This window comes from Carya illinoinensis, chromosome 2 (assembly GCF_018687715.1).
Source record: "Carya illinoinensis cultivar Pawnee chromosome 2, C.illinoinensisPawnee_v1, whole genome shotgun sequence".
In the NCBI taxonomy this organism is placed as follows: domain Eukaryota; kingdom Viridiplantae; phylum Streptophyta; class Magnoliopsida; order Fagales; family Juglandaceae; genus Carya; species Carya illinoinensis.
In genome coordinates this window covers 18423247-18448248 of record NC_056753.1, presented here as the reverse complement: position 1 = coordinate 18448248, position 25002 = coordinate 18423247, and the positions used below count along the sequence as shown (strand labels likewise).

At 36.4% G+C, this 25002-nt stretch overlaps 1 protein-coding gene and 1 long non-coding RNA gene across 2 annotated transcripts; one reads left to right on the top strand and one right to left on the bottom strand.

Annotated features, from left to right (window-relative positions):
• Window positions 1–6083: 6083 nt before the first annotated feature.
• LOC122300230 lies at window positions 6084–10936 on the bottom strand. Its single transcript, XR_006239957.1, has 4 exons — window positions 10630–10936; window positions 9197–9276; window positions 6665–6703; window positions 6084–6469 (listed from the first exon to the last, which is right to left on the bottom strand). It is a non-coding gene; the product is annotated as an uncharacterized LOC122300230 (long non-coding RNA).
• A 116-nt stretch (window positions 10937–11052) lies between these two features.
• Window positions 11053–24740, top strand: LOC122300229 (kinesin-like protein KIN-12B). The gene is made up of 16 exons (XM_043110730.1): window positions 11053–11506; window positions 12546–12683; window positions 12768–12851; window positions 12938–13063; window positions 13156–13215; window positions 13315–13368; window positions 13458–13550; window positions 17927–18022; window positions 18887–19032; window positions 20109–20258; window positions 20342–20471; window positions 20556–21845; window positions 21930–22028; window positions 22115–22267; window positions 22332–23129; window positions 24185–24740. Exons 1-16 carry the CDS (start codon window positions 11207–11209, stop codon window positions 24494–24496), a joined length of 4029 nt encoding a protein of 1342 aa, XP_042966664.1. The 5' UTR covers window positions 11053–11206; the 3' UTR covers window positions 24497–24740.
• Window positions 24741–25002: the final 262 nt, after the last annotated feature.

Here is a 25002-nt window from a genome sequence, read left to right as displayed (position 1 = left end):
CAACCTATATGCATACACATAACCATACGTCATCATCACTATTCTAAAAATAGAACTATGCCTCACTTGGAACACTATTCGTTCATCCTTGGGCTCTTATGTGTCATTTACTATGCTAAAACTTTTGGGGTTTTATTCCTTAAAGTGAACCCCTGTGATTCACCTTAGGGTTAAAATAGTAAGACCTTCATCTCGTTCTTCTATTTCCACAATCCGACGCATGATTCCGATCGACAGAGTCATGCATCCCAACCTTAGACTACTTACCCATTACTGCCTTCACGTATCCTAGCCTATACTAAATCCTCATTCCCATCCAGACAGGCTACAGGAATTCAAGCCAACTCTAGGGCTAAAACACCGTGTAACCATGCTGAGGATAGCTTACCAATTATATATGGTGAACCTGTCTGTCACACGTGTCTTGCCAAAGACACATGTATCTCATCCCCTTTTATCACCTAAGAGTAACTTATAATTCCAATGAACACTCGCTTGTATAAACAAGCTCCATACTCCAATACCAACTTGCTCGGACTCGGTTGATAGGACTCTTTCTAGTTCTCGGCCCTGGACAATTTCACCCTAACACTTGATAGGAGATGACTGCATCCACAAATGCACCTCTGTCAAGTCACGCAGCTCGAGACTAATCCCGAGTCACGTCACGATGCCCATCATGCTTCCGCTGCACTCTTTGATATTTTTCCACCACTTCCATATACTCTTAGCCATAGTCAACCACAAGATGACACCCGTCACCCCGGACTACAGGCCATATCACCATTGCTTCGGGACACTGTTATATAGTTCCTGCCACTTAACAAGAGGACTGCATCCAGAAATGCACCTCTGTCACATTATGTAGCTCGAGACAAATTCCCCGAGTTACAGCATGATGCCCATCATGCTTCCGCTGCACTCTCTGATACCTTTTCACTATTTCACACATACCTTCAGCCACAAGTCAGTCTCAAGGCGACACTCGTCACCTTGGACTATAGCCACATCACCACTAATTTGGGACACTGTTACATAGTTTCCCGACGCTACACCATACACTCCACGCTTCTCCGCTATGCCATCCAACCCTTCGTGACATGCCATTCAGTGTATCAAGACATAGCACATAGTACACCTACGTGAAGTCTCTTCCACCCACACTATAACACACATCGCTACGATACACACCTCACGGTGCATCGCTACGCGACAAGGAGTACGCGCCACGCGTACTCCCTTCACTACAATGCTCATTATCACGACGCACATCACACGGTGCATCGCCATACAACACGGAGTATGCTTCACGCGCACTTCCTTCATTCTATGCCACACATCACTATAGCGCACGTCACACAGCGCGTCGCTGCATTACACAGAGTACGCTTCACGCGTACTCTCTTCACACTTCACGCTGTATCACAACTACGGCATCCATCTCACGCCCATACTCACAGCACAGTCCACAACACTACACAATCAAGCCCAACACTTCACAACTACACTTCACTTCACAACTACGTAGTGAACTCAACAAATATTAACTACACAGTCTACAGTCCAACCAATCAACTAATATAAACATAAATAACTAGAGATAGAGGGTTATATCATCGACAGGATAACTCGTACGTCGCTCGCTGCCCATCACGATCAAGGCGTCAGAGGAGTCATACGTGGTGGTAACACCGCGTACGGTGGCTGTCCACCACGTAAAGTGGTTGTTTGGGCTTGAGAATAGCTAGGCGTGGCCTTGGAAAGGCTCAAGGTGGCCTCATGGTGGTCAAAGGTGGTGGAGCACGGTGGCATCACACCGTGAACAGTGAATCCGAAGTGGAGAGAGGTTGCTTGAGGTGGAGGAAGGCCATAGAACTTCATGGGAAGTTAGGGAAAAGGTAGAGGAAGATGTGGTGGAGCTGTGGTGGCGAGGTGGTGGCCAGGCGGTGGCTCACGACGGTGGATCGGCCACTAGAAGTGTAACTCATGCCTGGAAGAGTGAGGGAGAGTGAGAGCTGTACACAGCTCCTTTGGACATGAAATTTGTTGGAGAAGGTCGTGGTGATGAGAGGAACAAGGTGGTGGTGGTGAAATACCGTGGGTAGCCGTGTATGGTGGTGCACGGCGGTGCAACTGAAACTAAGGTTGTTGAGACCCATCGGAGAAAGAGAGAGTTAGAGGAAAAGGAGGACATGGGGAGGAAGCCCATGATGTGGTGAAGCCATTGGTGGTGTTTGGTGGCTGTTTCAGTCGCGTATGGTGGCTCAAAGAGGAGAAAATGGCTTTAAGACCCATTTGCTTGGAGGGAGAAAGAGAGAGAGGTGGCTACCGATATAGCTCACCACCGGTGTGGGAGGATCAGGCCGGAGGTGGAGGTGGGGGCACGGTGGCTGGAGGTGGCGCCGGCTGGAAGGCTTGAAGCTCACGCAAGGTGTAGAAGACAGAGAGCATGGGCTGGACGTGCATGGGAGAGAGAGAGATGAGAGAAAATGAAGAAAGGAAAAAGTGAAGGAAAAAGGGTAGATGCTTGGGTATTTAATCCCAGTCCTTCACTTTGGAATCCTCAAAACGATCTAACAATGAGTTTAAACATTGATTTGAAAACGCGTACACTTAAATAAAGCACTGAAAGGAATTAAGATAGAATATTATTTTATAGACTAAAGTTTATAAAATAATATTTCATCATCATTATTTAAAATGATAAAGTATCGTTAATTACTCAAAGAGAATAAAATTATTTAAATTAAATTAAAGTTTTCAACGCAAAGTAAAATCTCTTAATATTTTAAAACAACTAAAATATTTAATTTAAATAATTATCCATAATTATAATATTTTTAGATCTCATTAAAATATAATAATTGTGTTACTTTAAAAACAAGTTTATCTAATAATACTGGAAATATCTTCTATAGATATTTTCATAATATTTAAAATATCCTTAAACTTTAAAATATTTATCTTACTTTGAAATTCGCTGGATAACTTTCGGAACACGCTATTGAGGTACAGCACGTAGGATAAGGCTCAGCACGTAGATTGCAACTCGGCACGTTAACCGAAGTTTGACACGTAGATCGAGGCTCATACTTAAAGAAGAAGAAAAAAGGAGCGGATATTACAAAAAGACCTCACACACTGCCTTACATCTTTACACTTGAATAATGGCACTCCACTCGTGTTTAACCCTTAATTGGTTTTTTTTTCAATAATAATCTCATACTCTCTTACCTTTTACCTTAAGAGTTTTTCCACTAAAGTTCTTTAAAAACTAATTGAACTCAATCAAAACAATACAACTTTGTTTTATTCCAACCAGTAATTAGGTTTAAGAAACAAGAACAAGAGAAAACACGGAAATAATAAAATGACAAGAGAATCAAGAAAATTATACGAGGAAAAGAGTAAATACAAAACAAGATACCAACTATAGTATTGTATTCAGCCCCTTTGATGATAAGGCTCGAACAATTTTTTTTTTTCTCTTCTTTTTTTTTTTCTAATAATTCAATCACAAACAATTGATTCAATTGTGAAAATCAAACAATTGAATTCAAACACATGAAATTGACAAGGAATAAAAGAGAATCAATAAAATGGCACTCCAAGCAATTGACAAACTTAGAGATGCAAGAAACTCTAGAATTTTGAAACCCTAGATGATGTAAATTTTGGCCACCCAAACAAACCCTAATGACAAAGCAACTTTGATAGCCCTAGGATGAAGGAATTTCAGCAGCCACAATTCAAAAAAATCAAAGGAAAAAGAACCCAAATTATAGAATAATTTGGTAGCCTTATGAAAAATGAATTTTTTGCACCTTTTTTTTCTTTTTTTTTTTTGTAACCCTAGAACAATTAAGCCCTATAATTAAATTTAAAGATGCAAGAATTAAAAGATAGAATCAGACCTGATTGGAAACCTTGCTCTGAATATCAAATGATATGAACCCATGGAATTGAAATCCCTTGAACCTACAATCAATTTAAAAACTCACCCAAAAAAATCAAAATTAAGTCAATGGATGGAAGAATCTAGACCCATTAAGGAGCTCGTTTCAAGAACCTAGATTATATTAAAATCTAGACCCGTTGAAGAATCTGTCTCAAGAACCCAGATTATAAATGAGGAACGCCACAAAAGTTATGATTTACTTTTGATAAGTTTAAACGTTCAATGAAGAATAAGAGGAGATAAACTCAACTCACAATAAATAAAATTCATCAATTTCATAAACTTTCATATATTTCAAAATGAGGCTAATAAAGAGTATTTAAACTAAAACCTCACAAAACTTTAGGTAAAATAAAGCTCAATATTCCAAAAATACACTTGAATAGTGCAGCTACAGTAACCATGAATAGTGCCGCGCTATAGAACCCTTCCCCTAAACAAGATAAAACCGTAAACTAAAAATTTAAGAATCTTTTCCAAAATACCCCTTGGCGAAATACAAGGCCTTTCCTAAAGAAACCCTAATTGAAAATTAAATCAATCCCTAAACTACTCTTAAAAATTTCTCTTGAAACCCTAATTCATAAAACATAAAACATATGTGTGGGTTGGACATCCCAATCCAATTATTTTAGATTAATTCATATGATTAATAAAGTAAACCATTTTAATGAAATAAACAAGTCCAAGGCCTTTAATAATAATAGGCCCAAGTAATGTCTTCCATAGCTTGTTGTATCACATTAATGAAATTTGATTTTCTTCCTTTAAGCCCATCTTAAATGTTGGGCTCTTGCGAGACACGTCCCAAGTGGATTGTATCAATCTTTGTATTGTTTTCTTGACTTTCTTAACTCTTAATTTTATGATTTCCCCATCTGGAATTTGAAAATGATCTTTAAGACTTGGTCCACTTTGAGGCCAATCATTCGTAAGGAGCGTGAGCTAAAGTTTGTTAAAATACTGAGTTTGTATTTCTTTTACCCTTACTTTTTATATTTACTACTGTTTAATATTCTGTTCATATTTTTTATCGTGTATTTGATTTATAATTGTTAATTAAAAAAAATCCAATTCACCCCTTCTTTAGGTTAGTTATTTGAAAAGATCCTTTTGTAGGGAATCCTTTATTAAAAATAAATAAAAAAGCTTAACACAAAAGTGAAAAAAGAAATAATAATAACTTGGTCTAGATTATCTACCATTATATTCATAAGATTGGCCATACTATTGCTATATATATGGGAAATGAGTCTTTGTTATTTTCTTTCTCTCCTTTTTTTATAAGATTCACCTTTTATTAATGAACTATAAGCGTCTATATTCACTTATTTTATTAATTATTAATGACTTTTAACGATATCAACTATCAATTTTTGCGTGTCCTCGAAAATTTAAGAGTAGATACTGAAGTCTCCCAAACTAATGGCCCATCATGATCTGTTATATAAATAAGTGTATTCTCCCATTTTCGTTTGTTTTAAAAGAAAATATTATGCATACAAATTCTAAAAGGTAGAAAAATAAAAAATAAAAACACTTATTAAAAATTTGTCAAAAAAGAAAATATTTTCTAAAAGCTAATTTAAAATTATTTTTTGACTTTTTTAAGTTTTTCATTTTTTTAAATTTCATATTTTCGGTTCCCCTTTAACATTTCAGTTTTTGTAGTATTATTTTCACAAATTTTCTATCTACTCTTATATTAATATTTTCTAAAATCTTTATTTTTAACGTTTTAATTTATATTTTCATTTTTTAATATTTTATATTTATCCCATGATATATATGCTTTTTAAATGCTAAGTATTTATTTTTTAATAATGTTAGGTATAGTCATAAGTTAATATGCAAATGCGGCACATTCTTTTTGAAAAAACATGTAATCTATTATTAAGAAATTAATTTTTTCATGTGAATCTTCTATTTATTAATTTTTTTTAAAAGGAATGTGCGACCCTTACTTATTCTATAACTGTAAATATTTTTCTTCATTTGTTACATGTGTTATCACAGATTTAGTTTTAATGTGGCAAGTAATTTTCATATTAGGGTTCTTCGTCATATAATTAATTAGAATTGAACGGGGGACTATTATGAAATTCGACAAATATTGTAGAGATCATTTTCTCAAAAACCTTATTCTAGAGACTTTCTTTGAACAATTCTTCTACATACTGTCGTTACATATAGTCGGTGTGCAGTCGATGACACCACATCAGATTTAAAAAAAATAAAAGACATAGAAAATAAAAGAAGCCCCGCTAGAAATCGAAATAAGAAAGAAAGAAAAAAGACATTAAGCTCGGCATCGTCTGGATCTTTGTCTTCCTGCTCGTCTGGGTTTTTAGTTACGTGTTCATGTTAGTCTTCATCTTCCTGCTCATCTGATCTGGGGAGAAATGAGGAAGAAAGAAAAAAGACACTGAAACAGAGCTTGGCATCGTCTGGATCTTCGTCTTCCCACTCATCTGGGTTTTTGGTTGCGTGTTTGTGTTAGTCTTCATCTTCCTGCTCTTACAATCATTATGGATCTACTTAACTTGATGGTTAATTATTGCATTCAGTAAACAACAGAGAAATAATAGGTAATGCATAAAAAATTCATTAAACTCAAAGGGAAAGTGTAACCATTCCATAATGATCATAAAAAAATACTGAGTTTTATATTCAGTAAGATAAACATAGGATTCTTAAAATCCAAACCTGAGTTTTCTCCTTTTAACTACTTGCTGGAATCAAAACCTGGAAAAGAAAAAACACCACAGCTATATCAGGATCCTAAACCATTTAAAACCTAGAAACACCACCAAAATTAACCAAAGATTAGAATAGACATGGGGAAAATCCAAATTGATAAAAATCCATTAAAATCGAAGATGAAAAAACTTGAAATCGAAATCCAAAATTAAAATAGACCAAAACCCATGTTGACAAACTAGAAGAAAACCCAAGCAAGCTCCAAAATTGAAATTAATTATAGACCAAAACAGAGCCATGAAGAAATAGAACTCAAAATCGAACTCCCAAATCTAAAATCAACCAAAACTTGGATAAAATAACTTGAAAAAAAACCCAAAACCACCCACCAAAACAAAAATGAGCCGATCACACAAGGCGCACCCTAGGGAGTTAGGGACCAGTCTTCACAACAGACAAGAAGAAGAAGAAATTTGTGTGTGTGTGTGTGTGTGAGAGAGAGAGAGAGAGAGAGAGAGAGAGAGAGAGAGAGGAAAGTTAGAGCTCAATCGGTTACACGGAGATGGAGGAAAGCCTTCATCTTTATGAGTTCAAGCTTGGGGGCAAATGATCTGTGGGATGAAACGAGTTTCATTTTTTCGTTCACCAAGAATTTCTCTTTTTGCAGATGCCTGCATGGTGAGATGCTTTGACAAAAGTGGCCAATCACTCCAGATACTCCCTAAAGGATGAATAAGGTTTAATCATCTTCTTCTATCGAGTCTTTTTTTTTTTTTTTTCATTCTCCCAACGTAAAATTATTCTTAATATTGCAAATGCAATTCTTCGACTCTACAGGAAATGAAAGGGCTTCGAGAGAGAGAAGCACAGAAGGGAGAGAAACATAGAGCAAAAGGAGAAAGAGTCGAAAATGGAGGGAAATGGAATCAAACACTGAAACAGTGTGCTTTTATTTTTTCATGTCAGACGCGTTCTCCCCCCCCCCCCCCCCCGCGCTTGCACCAGCCAACTGCCTATAGCTTTTTTCTTCTTTGAAATTAAAAAAAAAAAAACACAAAACAAAAAGGGAGTGGAGAAAGGAAATCACGCTCGCAATGACACGTGTCTCTACCACGCGTTCAGTAAAGCCAAAACAAAAAGACGGTAAGAGCACTCCCAATGGTCTATCTATCTTATCCTTTAAAATACATCACCAAAACCTACTTTTTCTATTTTACATACTGACTTTTACAATATACCATACATCAGCTTATCTATTTTTTCTTTATATCATTTAAATATTATACTTTTTATTCTTTTTTATTCATTTCAATTATTTTATCTAATTACCAATGATATCCTCATATCTCTTGATATTTGCAATATCTCCCCATATACAATGTCATATAATTATATTATATTTTAAATTAATCCAAATTTATAAGCTAAACTAAAATATCTTAAAAATAAAAATTAAGATATTTTTTGGTATATTCCTTAAAAAAAGAAGAAGAAGAAGAAAAGAAAGACAATGTTTCATGAGGAAGATGCAAAACCCAAAAATATTGACATCCATTCAAAACAGATATATGTATGGTGCATGACTCATGTATGCACAGCTTGCAAAAACAATCAGCCCATAAATCATGACAGTTAGGCAATGACATACTCTGGTTCACTAAAATCTGCACCGAAAACAAATTTCCAGCCAATTAACAAACTCTTTAAAAATGATATGTTATGTAGCCAATTACTGCCAACATGCATGCATATTGACATATATATGCATATACTAGTAGTGGTAGCACGTCCAAGGCATGTAATTTGCCCAGTTGAGAGCAAGCAGCAAAAAATAATATACACATCCCTCAATAGGGAGACAATAAATTGAAGATAGAAATGCCATAGTTTTGGCCAGTTCCTGCTCATTCATTCACATAATTAAAGTTAAGTCATTCACAACAACACTTTGGTGTGCCACCATCATAACTTCCCCAACAAAGAACACATTAGACTATTAAGACAGTTTAGTGTGCTACTTGTGCTGTGTTCTATACAAAAAAAAAAAAATCAGAACTATCCACTAGCTGCGTTGTGGCTTCAGGTTTTGTAGAGTGTTCTATACAAAAAACTATCAAACCCATATTCCCAAATGTGGCTGGACATAAGCTTCATGTTTGTGCTGTGTTCTAGACAAAAAATTATCAAAAGAGCATTCCCATAAAACAAGTTCTAATTGGGCACTCATCTTTTTCTTTTATGAAACAACTTAAAAAAATGACCAATAGGCAAGCAAACACAGTTGAAAAGAGACTAAAATAATCGGTTATGGGGGCTGGCTTTAAAGGGTTGAGAAAATAAGAGGGGGAGAAAATATTAGCTTTAACATAGGCAGGTTTAGGAGTAGCAGAGTTCTAAAATAATCGGTTCCCTGAAATACATGCAGGAAATTTTTCAGTTTGCCAATCACAATCTGCTTATAATATTGAAATTTACATCAAAACAAAAAAATATATACATGTAGAGAGAGAGAGACAGAGATCAAAGATTCAAAAGTACATCTAAGGATACAACTGAGAAACCAATGTAGCTGCTAAATGCTGATATAGCTCTTCATTTTTTCCGTGCAAAAGGAGTTCCTGGCAAAAAAAAAAAAAAAAAAAGGGCCTTAGATCAGGTTGGGCAGTAATAGAAGGTGCTGGAAATTTGGCTAGAAGAGGAAGATGATAAATAAGTTATAGAACTTGTATCTAACAGGATAGTGACAGGGAAATTTAAGAAGGAAATTTTATGCAGAATTTGGGTTACAGTTTGATGACAAAACCACATTAGCATGTCAAATGCCTTTATATATATAAATATATATATATATATATATATATAAGTGAAACTTTATAGATAGGAATAGGAATATGCAGTGATGCTTTTTAGTCAGGCCTGATTTCAGCATTAAGTTTGTAAGGTTCAAGCTTGTTGTTTGCATTTGGAAAGCTAGATTCATGTCATCCTGATAATTTGCTTTAAATGGCAAAAACTTCGGTTGACTGTCATATCACCACCACATACTTATTATTAAAAAGAGGCAATAGAATTGCAATGGAAACAAACAAATCATGAAAACAATCTGCAAGATTACTAAATCATGCTTTAAATCATGAAAACAATGCCATTTAAAGCATCACTAGAGAAGGATACAAACAAATCATGAAAACAATCCGCAAGATTACTAAATCATGCTTTAAATCATGAAAATAATGCCATTTAAAGCATCACTAGAGAAGGATACAAACAAATCATGAAAACAATCCTCATTACAACTAATGACCGAAGCCCAAGAAAATCGAATGCCAAAAATTTTGTAAATGACAAAGCTGGAATATAATGTGTATATGACAGGACAAAAAATTTTATTACAGTATTTCTGATTTAACTACTTCTGGCTCTGAGGTATAAAATATAATTGATTAATGCAACACTTGGGCAGCAGATAAATACAATGCCAAATAAAACATTTTAACAAGATCTATAGAGTTACTAAGAAAATCTGAATACCCAACAAAACAAACAAATAAAAAGTAGAAGTACCAGAGGAACCCCTAAAAACAAAGCACCTGGGAAGGGATCAGGCTGGGCATGGAAGGTATGTATAGAAAGGACCGTTTGTCCCAAACCCATATAGACCTTTCAAGTCTTTTAGGCTGACCAGAACACAACTGATAATGGAATATAATTATCTTGTGAAAGAAGTCCGACACAAATAGAGCAGGTAAGAAACTCACTGATTAATCTTTCACAAACTCTCTCAATGTAAAATCCCACAATCACGTACCCATGAAAAATCCTAGAGTACCCATATTCTGAGAAGAAAAAATCTATGCTTTCATGTGCTTTGGAGAGAGTGAGAGATAGAGAGAGATTCAAAGAAAGCCAAATATTTCACCCAAACCTACTCATGAATCAGTACATGTAAAGGGAAAAAATTTCTAATGTACCTCAACTGTGAGGGCAAAGCTTGATGAAGAAGACAACAGATGATCGGCGATGGAGTTGAGAAGCGAAGTCGAGGAACGATGGAAGGTGCTGGTTCTGTCTTTCGCGCCAAGCAAAGAGAAACCGTGGGAATGATGAACGAGGGAGAGGGGTCTGAAATGAAATAAAGGAAACTTGAAGAAATGAAGAAAACCAACGCACAGAGGAAAGAGAAATGAATTAAAAATGTTTACATTTTTGAACAGCTTCCTCTACATGTAGAGTGAATATTGTAGTAAAATGTGAAACATTTTTAAAATACAAGATCCGATAGAGGTGTTTTTTGAGGACATCCCTTTATATTTTAAAGAAATATGTATTTTACAATGTCCATTGTGAGTGCTCTAGCAAAGGTAAAAGGACCCTTACTCTAATATACTGTCACTATGTGCACGTGCTTTTCACAATTCCCCCAATTCAAATTCTCTCCCAGTGTCCCCCTCCTGCAACGGCTACATTTCCCTCACCCCCCTCTCTCGCTTCCTTGTCCCCTCCAAACCCTTCCTCTCTCTCTGTATCATACTCCAATTTGTCCTCAAAATGAAGCACTTCATGCAACCAAAGAACCCGATCTTGAGGGAGATGCATTCCGCGGACCTACCGTCGTCCCCCAGCCCTAGCTCGGCCAAGCCCAGGCCGTCCAGGAAGACCATATCGGCCAAGGAGAACGCCCTTCCGCCCGATCCGAACTTTATTCAGTGCGATTCGAAGCAATCTCCGGCCAATTTTAAGAGCCCTCTGCCGCCGAGGCCGCCTTCTTCGAATCCTCTCAAGCGGAAGCTCATCATGGAGACCGTGCCTGAGAATTCTGTTCCAGGGGCTTCTGATTCTGGCGTCAAGGTATTGCTTGGCGTGAAATTTAGGGTTTCTGGTTATGCGTACGATTTTCACTAATATCCGTGGCTACCTAGATAATGTAAAACCACGCAATTAATATGATGTGGCTTTTAACATTTCTCTATTCAGTTTTCTTTTTGAACTTTGTTTCGTACTTCCCACTTCTGATTGAGTTTTGCTTGCATAGAAATGGACATGAATATCAACTTTTATGCTTAGAAAGTTCTGGTTTCCAGAAATCGTGGAATTCAAGTCACCTACAGTGAAACTATATTTTTGTTTCGCTGCTTAGATAGTGGAGGAAAAGTAGAGGAGAAACAAAGAGATTAAATAATCTGTCCCAAATGCAGTAACACCAATTTGAACCCATTTGGATATTCTGCTTTTTGACCTTTGCCCTACTTTTCTTAAAATTAGTAAGAGTGGAAGGGCCCAATAAATACTTAATCAAACTAGCTCTCTACTATTAACAAAATTCTCATCTCATCTCATTCCCCAAGCATCCCCTAAATGTCATATCTTACTCTTTATATTAACACATTAAGAGAGTGTGCATCTCAAATCTTACTTTTTATGTTAAGCTGGTTTCTGTATGAATGAAGAGGACACATCGACAAACTGGTACAGTTCTTTTTGTTTTGTTTTTTAATAACTCAGCGTTGTTTTTAGGAAAATAAAGCTATTGAGGTTTGAGATTATAGATTTTTGATGTCTTTGTTTCCTACATTTTCTCATCACCTCTAAAACCTGGTATGGTGGTGTTGCTTAAGTTTATTTTGGTTTTGTTTTGTTTTGTTTTTTTTTTTTTTTTTTTGTTTTTTTTTTTATTTTTTTTATTATTTTTTTTTTTTAATGACAACAACTTAGCTTAATTCCATTGAATTTATGCACTAGGATTTACTCACCAGGTTTTGTTTTAGAAAAGTCCAAGGAGGTTTGAGATTATAGATCTTGATGTCTTCGTTCGCTGCATTTTCTCAGTACCTGAACATAGCATTGGAGTCTTCACTGATTTCTGGTGGATCTTGTCATAATTTTCCAGGTAATTGTTCGAATGCGACCACCACATAAGGACAGAGATGAAGGTGACGTAATAGTTCAGAAAACTTCTAGTGAGTCATTATCAATTAATGGACAAACCTTCACATTTGACTCGGTTGCTGACATTGAAGCGACACAGGCATGCTTCATATCAATGTGATTGTTTTCAGGTTTTTGACTGGTTTCTAGTGGCGAAAAGCTAAATTATTTATTTTATTTGCAGCAAGATATCTTCCAGCTTGTGGGAGCGCCCCTCGTTGAAAATTGTTTGGCTGGATTCAATAGTTCTGTGTTTGCCTATGGACAGGTATCTTTCTGTTTCTTTGATTCTTTTCTAATTTTATTGAGTTTAATGATCCTATTATTCATATATTGGAAAATTGATGTCATTAGACGGGAAGTGGAAAGACTTATACTATGTGGGGTCCAGCCAATGCCTTGTTGCAAGAAAACTTATCCAGTGACCAACAGGGGTTAACCCCTCGTGTTTTTGAGCAACTCTTTGCTCGCATAATTGAGGTGAGGTATTCTGTACTTTATTTCAGTCATTGAAGGTTTTATCATATTAACGAACAGTGGCTCTAATATGTGCTTTTGTGCTATCTTTATAGGAGCAAATCAAGCATGCTGACAAACAACTTGAGTATCAGTGTTACTGTTCTTTTCTTGAGGTTGAATTATGATAAAAACTTGTTTTGGAATCCTTGACCTACTTATACCTGTACTGCTATGCCACTTGATTTTATTTTATTTTATTTTTTTTCTTGCAGATTTACAATGAGCAAATCACAGATTTGTTGGATCCAAATCAAAGAAATCTCCAGGTAAATGGAACTTAACATTATTTCATCTTTATTTATTATTGCTGATATAAACCTGTTCTTCTTAGCTCTTTTGTTGCTTTTTCTCCCAGGTAAGGGAGGATGTCAAATCTGGAGTCTATGTTGAAAATCTGAAAGAGGAGTCTGTTCGTACAATGAAGGATGTGACTCTACTCTTGATAAAGGTGCTCTTTGTTATACTTCTACCGTAGGCATGGCAAGAATACATATTTTGTTGTGGTGTTTGCAAGTTGAATCCGTGTATGCACAAAAAGATAAATGTTTGAGAAGCAAATTAACAGTTTTTATTAATTGACTTAATTGTAATAGACATGGAATGGTCATCCATAGCTAGAATATCATTCAATGTTGAATAAATTTAATTGAAAGAAAACACATCATGGGTAATTGTTGAACATAAAATTTAGGGTTAAAAACGTTTTTCATACGTAAATTATAGCTGTTTTATGTTTTTTCACCCAAAATTGAACCTATAAAAGTTAAATTGATAAAATCTTATATATGACTATTTATCTCAACATATTTGGAGGCACTCTAGTTCAGTTACATGGAAAAAAATTGAGTAGTTGACTTCGGGATGGTTTGGATTCAGAGATGAGATGAAATGAGATGAAACGAGATGAAAGATAAAAGTTGAATAAAATATTATTATTATTGTTTTCTGATTTGAAAAAGTAGAATTGTTTATTATATTTTGTGTGGGAATTTGGGAAAGTTGTAATGATGAGATGAGATGAGATGAAACGCTTTTCGAATCCAAACGGGGCCGAATCTTAGGTTAGGTAATTCTATATGTGCTTGTTACTACCCTAAAGTGCAGTTTCTCAGTGTATAATGTCAACTAGAGGAAATATTTTAATTGTTATTTATTTCAATTTCTTAAAACCTTTTTGTCATTGATTACATTTTGATACTTCTTGATGAGTAATATTTTCTTTTCTTTCTTGTTCCCCTTGTAATAATTCAGTGAGTGGGATCCCGCATTATTTGGGACATAGAAGTTCAAGCATTTTTTGATGATTTTAAGGGGCTTCAATTGTAATCGTGACTAGTCATTTTGGAACTTATGCCCATATGTGGCTTGGGGCTTCCTTGGATTGTTAAAATTGGTATCAGAGCCAATCCTAGTTAGAAGTGTGGGACTTGAGCTGTGACTTATGGTAGAATGGCCCTATGAGGACATCAAGGATTTAAGGGCTTGTGTGATTATGTATATAAAGGTGGTGAATGGGATCCCACATTACTTGGGAGGGAGAAGTTCAAGTATTTTATAATATTTCCCAGGGGATTTTGATTGTAACCTTGAGTAGTTCTTTTGTAGTATAGGCCTAGATGTGGCTTGAACATTCCTTAGGTCGTTACACCCTGTTACCTGAATGCATTAGAAATTGAAATTTAGGAAGTGTCAATGACAAAGGCAAGTTTTGTTTCTAAATGATTTAAAAGAGAATGCCAAAAAAAAAAAAAAAAAATTCATTAACTTCAGATTGTGGGGGTTGATAACTTGTCTGTACCTGTCTTCCCTGTCCCCCCGTCTCCTGCTCAACCCCAATCATTGTCTGCTTGTATCCCTTGAAGAGGCAGGAGGATTTCAGCCCATTTTTTTCCCTTAAATCCATCAAGATTAGCCACAATCAACATCCTTTAATACAAATCAACATATCTACAAATAAACCAACCAAAGCGACAGATTTGCACAGAGACCCACCTCTACATAGCGACCCACAATGGGTCTATGCGCAATGACCCACCATGGGTCTTTATGCCCACTTTGAAGACATGGGAGAGAGGCCTAAGTGATGGAGGAGGGTGGAGGAGGTTGCTAGATTGGAAGAAATGAAAAGCAATCCAAAATAGGGTTTTCTTTTTTAAATTTTATACTTATATAAATGGGCTGCCCATTTATACTTATTTTTAAACTATCCCCTCACTCACTGAGGATAACGGGCTGAAAACCGTGAAGGAGAGGTGAAATAGGAGAGTGGCCTAATGGAGAAAGAGGGTAGAGGAGCAGCTAGATTGGAAGAAATGAGAAACAATGCAAACTAGGTTTTTTTTTTTTTAAAAAAAAATTTATACTTATATAAACGGGCCACCCATTTAAACTTATTTCTTAAACTATCCATTCGCACACCGAGGATAACGGGCGGAAAACAGTTACCCCTGCATCCGTGCATATTGGGCTGGCAGGCCAGATTTCGGGGACCTGCTGCCCAGCCCCCTAGGGTTGATATGTAGGCATGGGATCTAGTTTCGAATGAGATCAAGTGCTGTATTTACCTTCTGAACCAGCATTTTAACTTACCTATAATTAAAAACAGACAGAATTAGCTGAAGTCAGAGATTTGACTAAAAGAGGGACAGTTAATTTTTGATCGTGGTGGTTCATAAGTATAAATGGGCTGCCCATTTATACTTATTTTTAAACTATCCGCTCACTCACTGAGGATAACGGGCTGAAAACCGTGAAGGAGAGGTGAAATAGGAGAGTGGCCTAATGGAGAAAGAGGGTAGAGGAGCAGCTAGATTGGAAGAAATGAGAAACAATGCAAACTAGGTTTTTTTTTTTTAAAAAAAAAAATTTATACTTATATAAACGGGCCACCCATTTAAACTTATTTCTTAAACTATCCGTTCGCACACCGAGGATAACGGGCGGAAAACAGTTACCCCTGCATCCGTGCATATTGGGCTGGCAGGCCAGATTTCGGGGACCTGCTGCCCAGCCCCCTAGGGTTGATATGTAGGCATGGGATCTAGTTTCGAATGAGATCAAGTGCTGTATTTACCTTCTGAACCAGCATTTTAACTTACCTATAATTAAAAACAGACAGAATTAGCTGAAGTCAGAGATTTGACTAAAAGAGGGACAGTTAATTTTTTATCGTGGTGGTTCATAAGTATAAATGGGCTGCCCATTTATACTTATTTTTAAACTATCCGCTCACTCACTGAGGATAACGGGCTGAAAACCGTGAAGGAGAGGTGAAATAGGAGAGTGGCCTAATGGAGAAAGAGGGTAGAGGAGCAGCTAGATTGGAAGAAATGAGAAACAATGCAAACTAGGTTTTTTTTTTTTTAAAAAAAAAATTTATACTTATATAAACGGGCCACCCATTTAAACTTATTTCTTAAACTATCCGTTCGCACACCGAGGATAACGGGCGGAAAACAGTTACCCCTGTATCCGTGCATATTGGGCTGGCAGGCCAGATTTCGGGGACCTGCTGCCCAGCCCCCTAGGGTTGATATGTAGGCATGGGATCTAGTTTCGAATGAGATCAAGTGCTGTATTTACCTTCTGAACCAGCATTTTAACTTACCTATAATTAAAAACAGACAGAATTAGCTGAAGTCAGAGATTTGACTAAAAGAGGGACAGTTAATTTTTGATCGTGGTGGTTCATATGTAGGCATGGGGTCTAGTTTGAATGGCATTGAGTGCTGTATTTACCTTCTGAACCAGCAATCTAGATTACATACAAGTTAAAACGGGGCAGAACTAACTGAAGCCAGAGATTTGAATAATGTAGTTGGAAGTTAATTTCTAATTATGGAGCTGCAATATTGTGCAAACTGGTAGAATTATTATGATGGGAAGCGTAATAGTATGCAGTGTTTCATGTTGTTTGTCCACTTTCTACAAATTTTCAAGATTACGTTCCTGAAAAAGTCAGGCAAATTTATCAAATTATTTACATCAGTCACTTTTGGATAAAACAGAGGCCATATTACAGGGTTACTAAATTTGTTTCCATGGACTTTTTGTCTAGGACCATATTTTGGAACATCCTAAGATGGAATACTGGGCAAACAATATAGGATAGAAGTGTAAAGTTCATCTGTTTCAATGAATGTCAAAAGTTCATTAAGGTGGTTTTCATGCTTTCTATGTATTTGTGTTCCATCCTTTGTGCTTATTAATAAAGATTTCTTACTTACAAAAAAATAGGTGGTTATTATGCTTAAAGAAGAATTTTTTTTTTCTTCTTCACTTTGAGACATTCATGGATATGCACAGGCCTCTTAAGCCTTGAGTTAAACTTAAAAAATCATAAAAAAAAGAAAAGAAAAAAAAAGGATGAAGAATAAGGTAAGGCCTGCACAAAGTGCATGTCGTGTATCTGGACTCTGTCCATCTTTGAAGGCAATCTTGTCATCGTCATGATTACTAGGCAATCTTGCTTAAAGTGCACATCAAGGTTTGAGTCCCAGATCACCATTTATTATTTATTTAATTTTAGGTTTAATCCCTATCTGGAATGCAGTACTGATTACCATATTCACCTGTCATCAAAAAAAAAAAAAAAAGGATTACTAGACAATAACTGAATCATTATTTAAAAACAAAATTTTTGAAGCTAACTATTCATACTTGTCATAGTTTGTTCCATTTATTCTTAAAGATTAGTCTGGGCAGTTTCCTAATTTTCAACCATTTTTTCTTTGGTAAAATTGTTTATATTTTACCACAGATTATAAGTGCATATTGATTATTTATGCAAACATCATATTTAAAAGGACTGAATAAATTATGCAGGGGTTGTCAAATAGGAGGACAGGTGCAACAAGTATAAATGCTGAGAGTTCCCGTTCACATACTGTTTTCACTTGTGTTGTGGAATCAAGATGTAAGGTAATAGCATGATTGAGAATTGTAGATTATTGAGTTCCTAATAGCTATATTATCAATACTAAAATACACTGTGGTTAGGATGTAAGTATGTTGGGGTGTTATAAATAAGAAACACAAGTCTCTTCTAGCCAAGTAAGGTGCATTTGTGAAGCTTTTGACATCAGTATTTGATGGTGAATTTGTTGGTTAGATTGTGGCATAAAATTCTATAGATTTCATCATTTGATTTAAATGATGTGAATTGGGGAAGTCTTTTGGCATTTGAGTGCATGCCCAGAATTTGTTCTTGGTTGTTATGCAGGCCTACCCGGCGTTTTAGGTGTCAGTGATTAATCCTTATTGTTGACTCCAATATTTCAAATGCAAAAAAGGCGACTTTATTGTTCACATGCTTTTCTTTCTTCTTTGCTCCCCCCCCCCCCCCCCAGCCTTTGGTTTTGTCAGGACTTGCAAACAACCCATTTTTATCAATTTAAAGAACAATCTTGCAAATGAAAAAGTTATCCTTTTATTGAACCTAAGTTTATAAGCCACTTTCTGAGAGATGTATTTGGACAACCTTTAAAATGTAGCAACTTTAGAGTGGTGCTCGCTTAAGGTGTTTGGCTGCAGGCAATTTCCTAGCTGAAGGTGAGAGAGCCAAAGGCATCTTACCTCAGGGCTTCAGTGGTTCCTTGGGTTGTTCCTTGCCCTGCCTGAGTGCCCAGTTCGGCTTAGACAACATTGGAATTCTTATTTCCTCACAAATTAAGCTTTTGGGATATTCTCTTTAACGAACAAGAGAATTGTAAATAATTCTTTTTCTTTATTGATTTTGCATCACGTATTTGCTAGTGGAATTTATGTAAACTGTCATTTTGGTAGAGCAAGGCAGATGCTTTAAGCAGCTTCAAAACAAGCAGAATAAATCTTGTTGATCTAGCTGGTTCAGAGCGGCAAAAGTTAACTGGTGCATCAGGAGAGCGTTTAAAGGAAGCAGGGAATATAAATCGATCGCTCTCACAGCTTGGGTATAGTTTAGCATATAAACTTTCGTATGATAATTTATGTCATCCTGCATTTAGATTATGGTTTTCCAATGCAATATTGCATGCATGATTAACTTTTTATTCTGATCAAATTGTATTGCATGCATGATTAACTTTTTACTCTGATCAAATTGGCATAACATAACATTGCCCATTGTCAAGTTCTCAATTTAATGTCATCAATATCCATTCGTCTTCAGAGCTATTTCAATTACCATTATCTCAGAACTGTCAAATGAAGTTTAATTTAATAATAAAATTTTTCTTAATTGGTGAAGTTGACTTATTTCCTTTTGGATTAAATTTCCTAGAATTCTAAGCAACATTGAAGGAAGGAGAATGGAAGTTAACAACTTATGGATGCAATAAGTGGATAAATTGAAGGGGCAAACATAGAGGTCAAAAGATAAGAGCATAAATGTTGTAGAGTAGAACTAATGTTTTGGTATGGGAAAATGACAAGAGTCTCTCTGTAGCGTGCATTAAGGAAAAGTCTTTTGCATTTTTATTTCTGCTCTGAAGATACTATATCATCAATAATATCATAATCAACAGAGATCTTTGATGCATAGAAATTCTTTCCTGCATATAAGTAACCTTGATGAGGAATTTATCTCTTTTGAAGCACTTGACCATTGGTGGTATTTAGAAACAGAGGATCAAGAATTAGGGAAGGATTGAAAGATTGTTGCATAAAATTTAGTATGAAATGTTCCAAGTGAGACTTTTATTAAATGATAAACTACATGTTATGGAACTAATTTTGACAATTTAGAGAAAAGGCCTATGCCATGCTTAACTAGATGGAAAAAAAAAAAAAAAAAAAGGATAGCTATTGTAGTTTTTGGGGGTACAAGCCAGCATCTTCCCATCATAATTGCCAATGGCATTGCCAAATTTATTTTGTCTTAATCTACATTTACTTGTGAGTTTAAGCAGCCTCTACAGCAAGACTGATAATTGTTCTAAACTTATGCTGGAGTCGTTTGGTTAACTATGCGTTAATGTGTCAGAAAAAAGAGGTTAAGTTCTAATTGGGATAAATTATTGGAGTGCAGGAATTTGATCAACATTCTTGCTGAAGTTTCTCAAACGGGAAAGCAAAGGCATATCCCCTATAGAGACTCCAGGTTGACATTCTTATTGCAGGAATCTCTTGGGGGAAATTCAAAATTAGCGATGGTCTGTGCTGTTTCTCCTTCACAATGGTAATACTTCTGAGCCCATCTTTTATCATATCAGCCTTGCTTCTTCTTTTTGAAAGGGAAGGTCACATAATTCAATTTTGCAGCTGTAAGAGTGAAACTTTCAGTACGTTGAGATTTGCTCAGCGTGCTAAGGCGATTAAGAACAAGGCAGTTGTTAATGAAGTAATGAAGAATGATGTGAATCACTTAAGAAAAGTGATAAGGCAGCTAAGGGTATATTTTTATTCATAACAATTGTGTTTCTCCAATACACAAACTTAAACTCGTAAATATGAATTTAATAGATGGATTCAACAGGATGAACTAGATAGATATAAGGCTAACCGCGGATATGCCATTGACTCAAATGGAGGTCACTCAGCAGAATGGATCCGTAGAAGCTTGAATCTACTAAAGTCTAGCCTCAATTGTCCAGTGACATTAACCCATGTGGACGATGATAGTGATGAGGAGATGGAGATTGATGAGGAAGCTGTTGAGAGGCTCTGTGTTCAAGTGGATAAGCAAATAGCCTACAGTGAAACTAATAATACAATTGATCTGGGCCAAAAAAATGCTGTAAATTTAGATTTGCAACTTGTAGACTCTGAAGATGTAAGTTTTAATGTGCCTCGGTGCTACACATCTGAAGGTGGATGCATTGAAGAACATAGTTCTGAGGATACGGATGTTAGTATGGAAGAAGGAGCATCTGAACATGATGAAATAATGTTTGTTGACTGTGCAGATTCTGTTAGAAACCCCTCACATTCTTCTAATGCTAATGCGCTAAATGATCCTAATCTCATAAAGGAAAATCACAGAGAAAGTAATGTCATTGATGGAGATCCATCTTGGCAACCTGTGGAGGGAACAAATATTCTTAGCTTGTCTCTCAATAAATTTCAAAATGAAGAATCACCTACTAAAAATGTGAGGGATAATTCTTCCTGCTCAGTCTCCAAACTTAATGGAGTTTCTTCTGGCATCTCCAGTGCAGAAGCACTGAATGATTTTTCAAATGGCTTGGTGAATTGTGTGTCTCCTCCTAGCCTGAGCATTCTTCCATCTGATGTCTCTCCAGTACTCAAGTCTCCAATTCAAAGTGTTTCACCCAGAATCTGCGACAGCAGGAAAAGCTTGAGAACTTCATCAATGTTGACTGCTTCACAGAAAGATCCGCAAGATGATAAGAAGTTAGGCCCAGAGGCTGCTCATATTTTCAAGAAATCCATGAGATCTAATACTCTGTCTGCTGAGAAAATTAAAAACTTTATTTCATCAACTGAACATTTGGCAGCAAGCATCCACAATGGCCTTGAAATTATTGATAGTCATCGCCAAAGTTCAGCTCTAAGGCAGTCATCGTTCAGGTTTTCGTCAAAACCTACAGAATCTAAGCCAGTTTTACCAGTTGAAAAAGTTGATATGGGTGTCCAAACCTCTCTTGGTGATACACTGGAAGAAGATTCAGTTGTATTTATGTGTACCAGTTGCAAGAATAAAATGCAGCTAGAGGCCACAGAGGCTGATTACAGTTCAAACCTACAGCTAGTACCTGTTGATGGCTCAGAGCCTGCTGACAAATTGAAGAAGCAAGTTCCCAAAGTAAGCTTAGAGACAGCTGGGTTTCCATATATCGTTCTGGGATCTTATCATGCATGATTTAGTTGACCTTTCCCTATTACACAGGCAGTGGAGAAGGTATTGGCAGGAGCTATCAGGAGAAAAATGGCACTAGAAGATTTCTGTGCCAAGCAAACTTCTGAGATTGTGAAGCTTAATTGTTTGGTTGGTCTCTTTCAAATTTTATTGTTAACAGACTATAGCCACTATATTTTAGTGTTGACATGACCCTTTCTATTGATCATTTACAGATGCAACAATATAAGCACGAGAGGGAATGCAATGCCATAATAGCACAGACAAGGGAGGATAAAATTCTTCGCCTTGAGAACCTTATGGATGGATTTTTACCCACTGAGGAGTTCTTGCAGGAAGAGCTAGTGTCCCTCACACAGGAGCATAAGGTAGAAACTTGTTCTCAAAGTTCCCTTTAGTACCTTGTGCATATATCTTACCTCTGTTCTACAGATCTTAAAGGAAAAGTATGAAAATCATCCTGATGTTTTAAGGACAAAAATCAATTTGAAAAGAGTTGAAGATGAGCTGGAACATTATCGGAATTTCTATGATATGGGTGAAAAGGAAGTGTTGATGGAAGAGATTCAAATTTTAAGAAGCCAGCTACAGTTTTACGTAGATTTTTCATCCACTTCATGTCGAAGACAAAATCTACCACCGCAATTGACTTATTCATGTCAGCCTCATTTGGCTCCACCTCTTACTGGAATTCTGGAGTCCACTGTGAGTGCTGAGGAGAAACTTGAACAGGAAAGAATTCATTGGACTGAGGCAGAGAGCAGATGGATTTCTCTTTCAGAAGAATTGAGAACTGAACTTGAAGCTAGCAGGTCACTAACCAGAAAGACAAAGCAAGAACTAGAAACTGAGAGGAAATGTGCTGAAGAGCTGAAGGAAGCAATGCAGATGGCTATAGAGCGGCATGCACGCATTTTGGTACTCTATGCAGATTTGGAAGAGAAACATATTCAGTTGCTTGCAAGGCAAAGGATGATCCGGGAAGGAATAGAGGACGTGAAGAAAGCAGCTGCAAAAGCAGGAGTTAAGGGTGCTGAGTCGAAGTTCATAAATGCCCTTGCAGCAGAAATCTCAGCATTAAGAGTAGAAAGAGAAAAAGAGAGGCGATATTATAGGGATGAAAATAAAGGACTTCAGGCTCAATTGAGGGACACAGCTGAAGCTGTGCAGGCTGCAGGAGAATTACTTGTGCGGCTGAAAGAAGCAGAAGAGGCTGTTGTGTCTTCCCAGGTAAGTTTGTTAGTCTTTTGTTGTCGAGGCTTTTTAATTTTCTTCCTTTTCTTTTGATTGGTATTACAGACCGCACCCTCTACCAAACTCTTATGCACATTATACGATTTTTTTTATTGGTAAGTTACACATGCATTCAATGGGTTAATAATCCGTGGTATCAGTATCTAACCTAATAAGGGGAAGAAGATCGCATTTGAGATACAACTTATTCTGGGTCAATACCATCTTGATGAGAAGACTCTTAATGGGTGATACCACTCATGATTCAAATATTGGAACGTTATGATATCCTGACATTTTCTGTTCTTCAAAATCTCATACTTTGTCTTCCACATTCTAGTAATCTCCTCAATTCTTGTAATGTTTTTTCTCCTTTCCCTCCTCTCCCCCCTCCCTCCTTCTCTCTCTCTCTCTCTCACACACACACACAGAGTTCCCATAGTCTCACACAATTACACTAAAGCAAATAGAACAAGCACAGTTATTCTTTCAATTAACCAGATCTGCTCGCTCACTTTCTTTCTCTTCTTTCTACATTAGCTGTTGGGACATGTTTACATTTCTCCCTCCTAAAGTCTAAAATTGCCATTTTCCGCATGTTTTCCTCTTCTAACTATACATTCACAGTTTATACTTTGTTCTAAAATTTTATGAATTTTAAGTTGTTTAGATGGACTTTTAACTTCTTCATTTTTCCCGTTTAACAGTGCTGAGGTTGTACTCAAAAGTAGACCTGTTAAAAAGTCCTGAACTTGAATAGCTGTACATGTTACATAATGAGCTTACTCTTGACCAAATGTTTCTATTATTGAAGCTTCAAAAGCGCACAGAATCATGCTCTATAAATTATAAAAATTGTTGCTATATTACTTTTAATTTGAATTAAGCTTTGGACATGTTAGACAATGGTGAACTTCACAATATTTAGAGCCAAGTGATGATCTTAGAAGAAATATGCTAGTAATTCCTCTAGTGTTGCTCAAAACAGAACCTTTTGTGTCTCAACCTTCTACTTTGACCAAGTTTGATTTACCTAAGAGATTTTTATGTAGAAGCGAGCCATGGAGGCAGAGAAAGAAACTGAGGAGGCCCACAAACAGGTTGATAGATTGAAGAAAAAACATAAAAAGGAGATTAGTGCCCTTAATGATCTCCTTATGGAATCTTGTTTACCCAGAGAAGCAATCCGACCAGTTTATGATGATACTCATATTGCCAAGTACGACACAGGGGAGGCTCATATTGCTAGTGATCAGAGATGGAGAGAGGAATTTGACTCATTCTATAATGGTGAAGATGGTGAGTTGCCAAAACTAACCGAATCCTCATCATGGTTCTCTGGTTATGATCGATGCAACATATAGATGGTAAGTTACTGGCCGAAAGTGTATGTACTACCAACAGTTTTTGTTACATAGCTCCAAAGTAGTAGCATATTTTACTGGTCCTCTGGTTGGTAAAGCTTGTAGCAATCGTGAAAATCACGTGTTCTCTCATTGCTCTTTCTCAATTCAGATTCCTGAGTTCATAAGGTATTGGAATTGAATCCTCATATTATTTTATTCACTCCTATTTTCAGCCTAAAATACACTCCCCCTTTTCTGGTTATTTGGATTTTTGTTCTTCTGTTCCCTTAATCATTTACCTTCCATCTTCTTGACTTCCAGATGAGACGCACAATATATTATGGATTTGGTATCATTTTCTCTCTTATTCCATGATGCGTCTAACCATAATACTTCCATATTCCTAACTCCTGTTGAATCTTGATGAAAGGAAAGGGAAATCTTAGTTTGCATGTAATGATGGATGGATATGGTGGACCTCCAATGGAGGAGACAGCCGAACTGTAGAAAGATCTTAAAAGGAA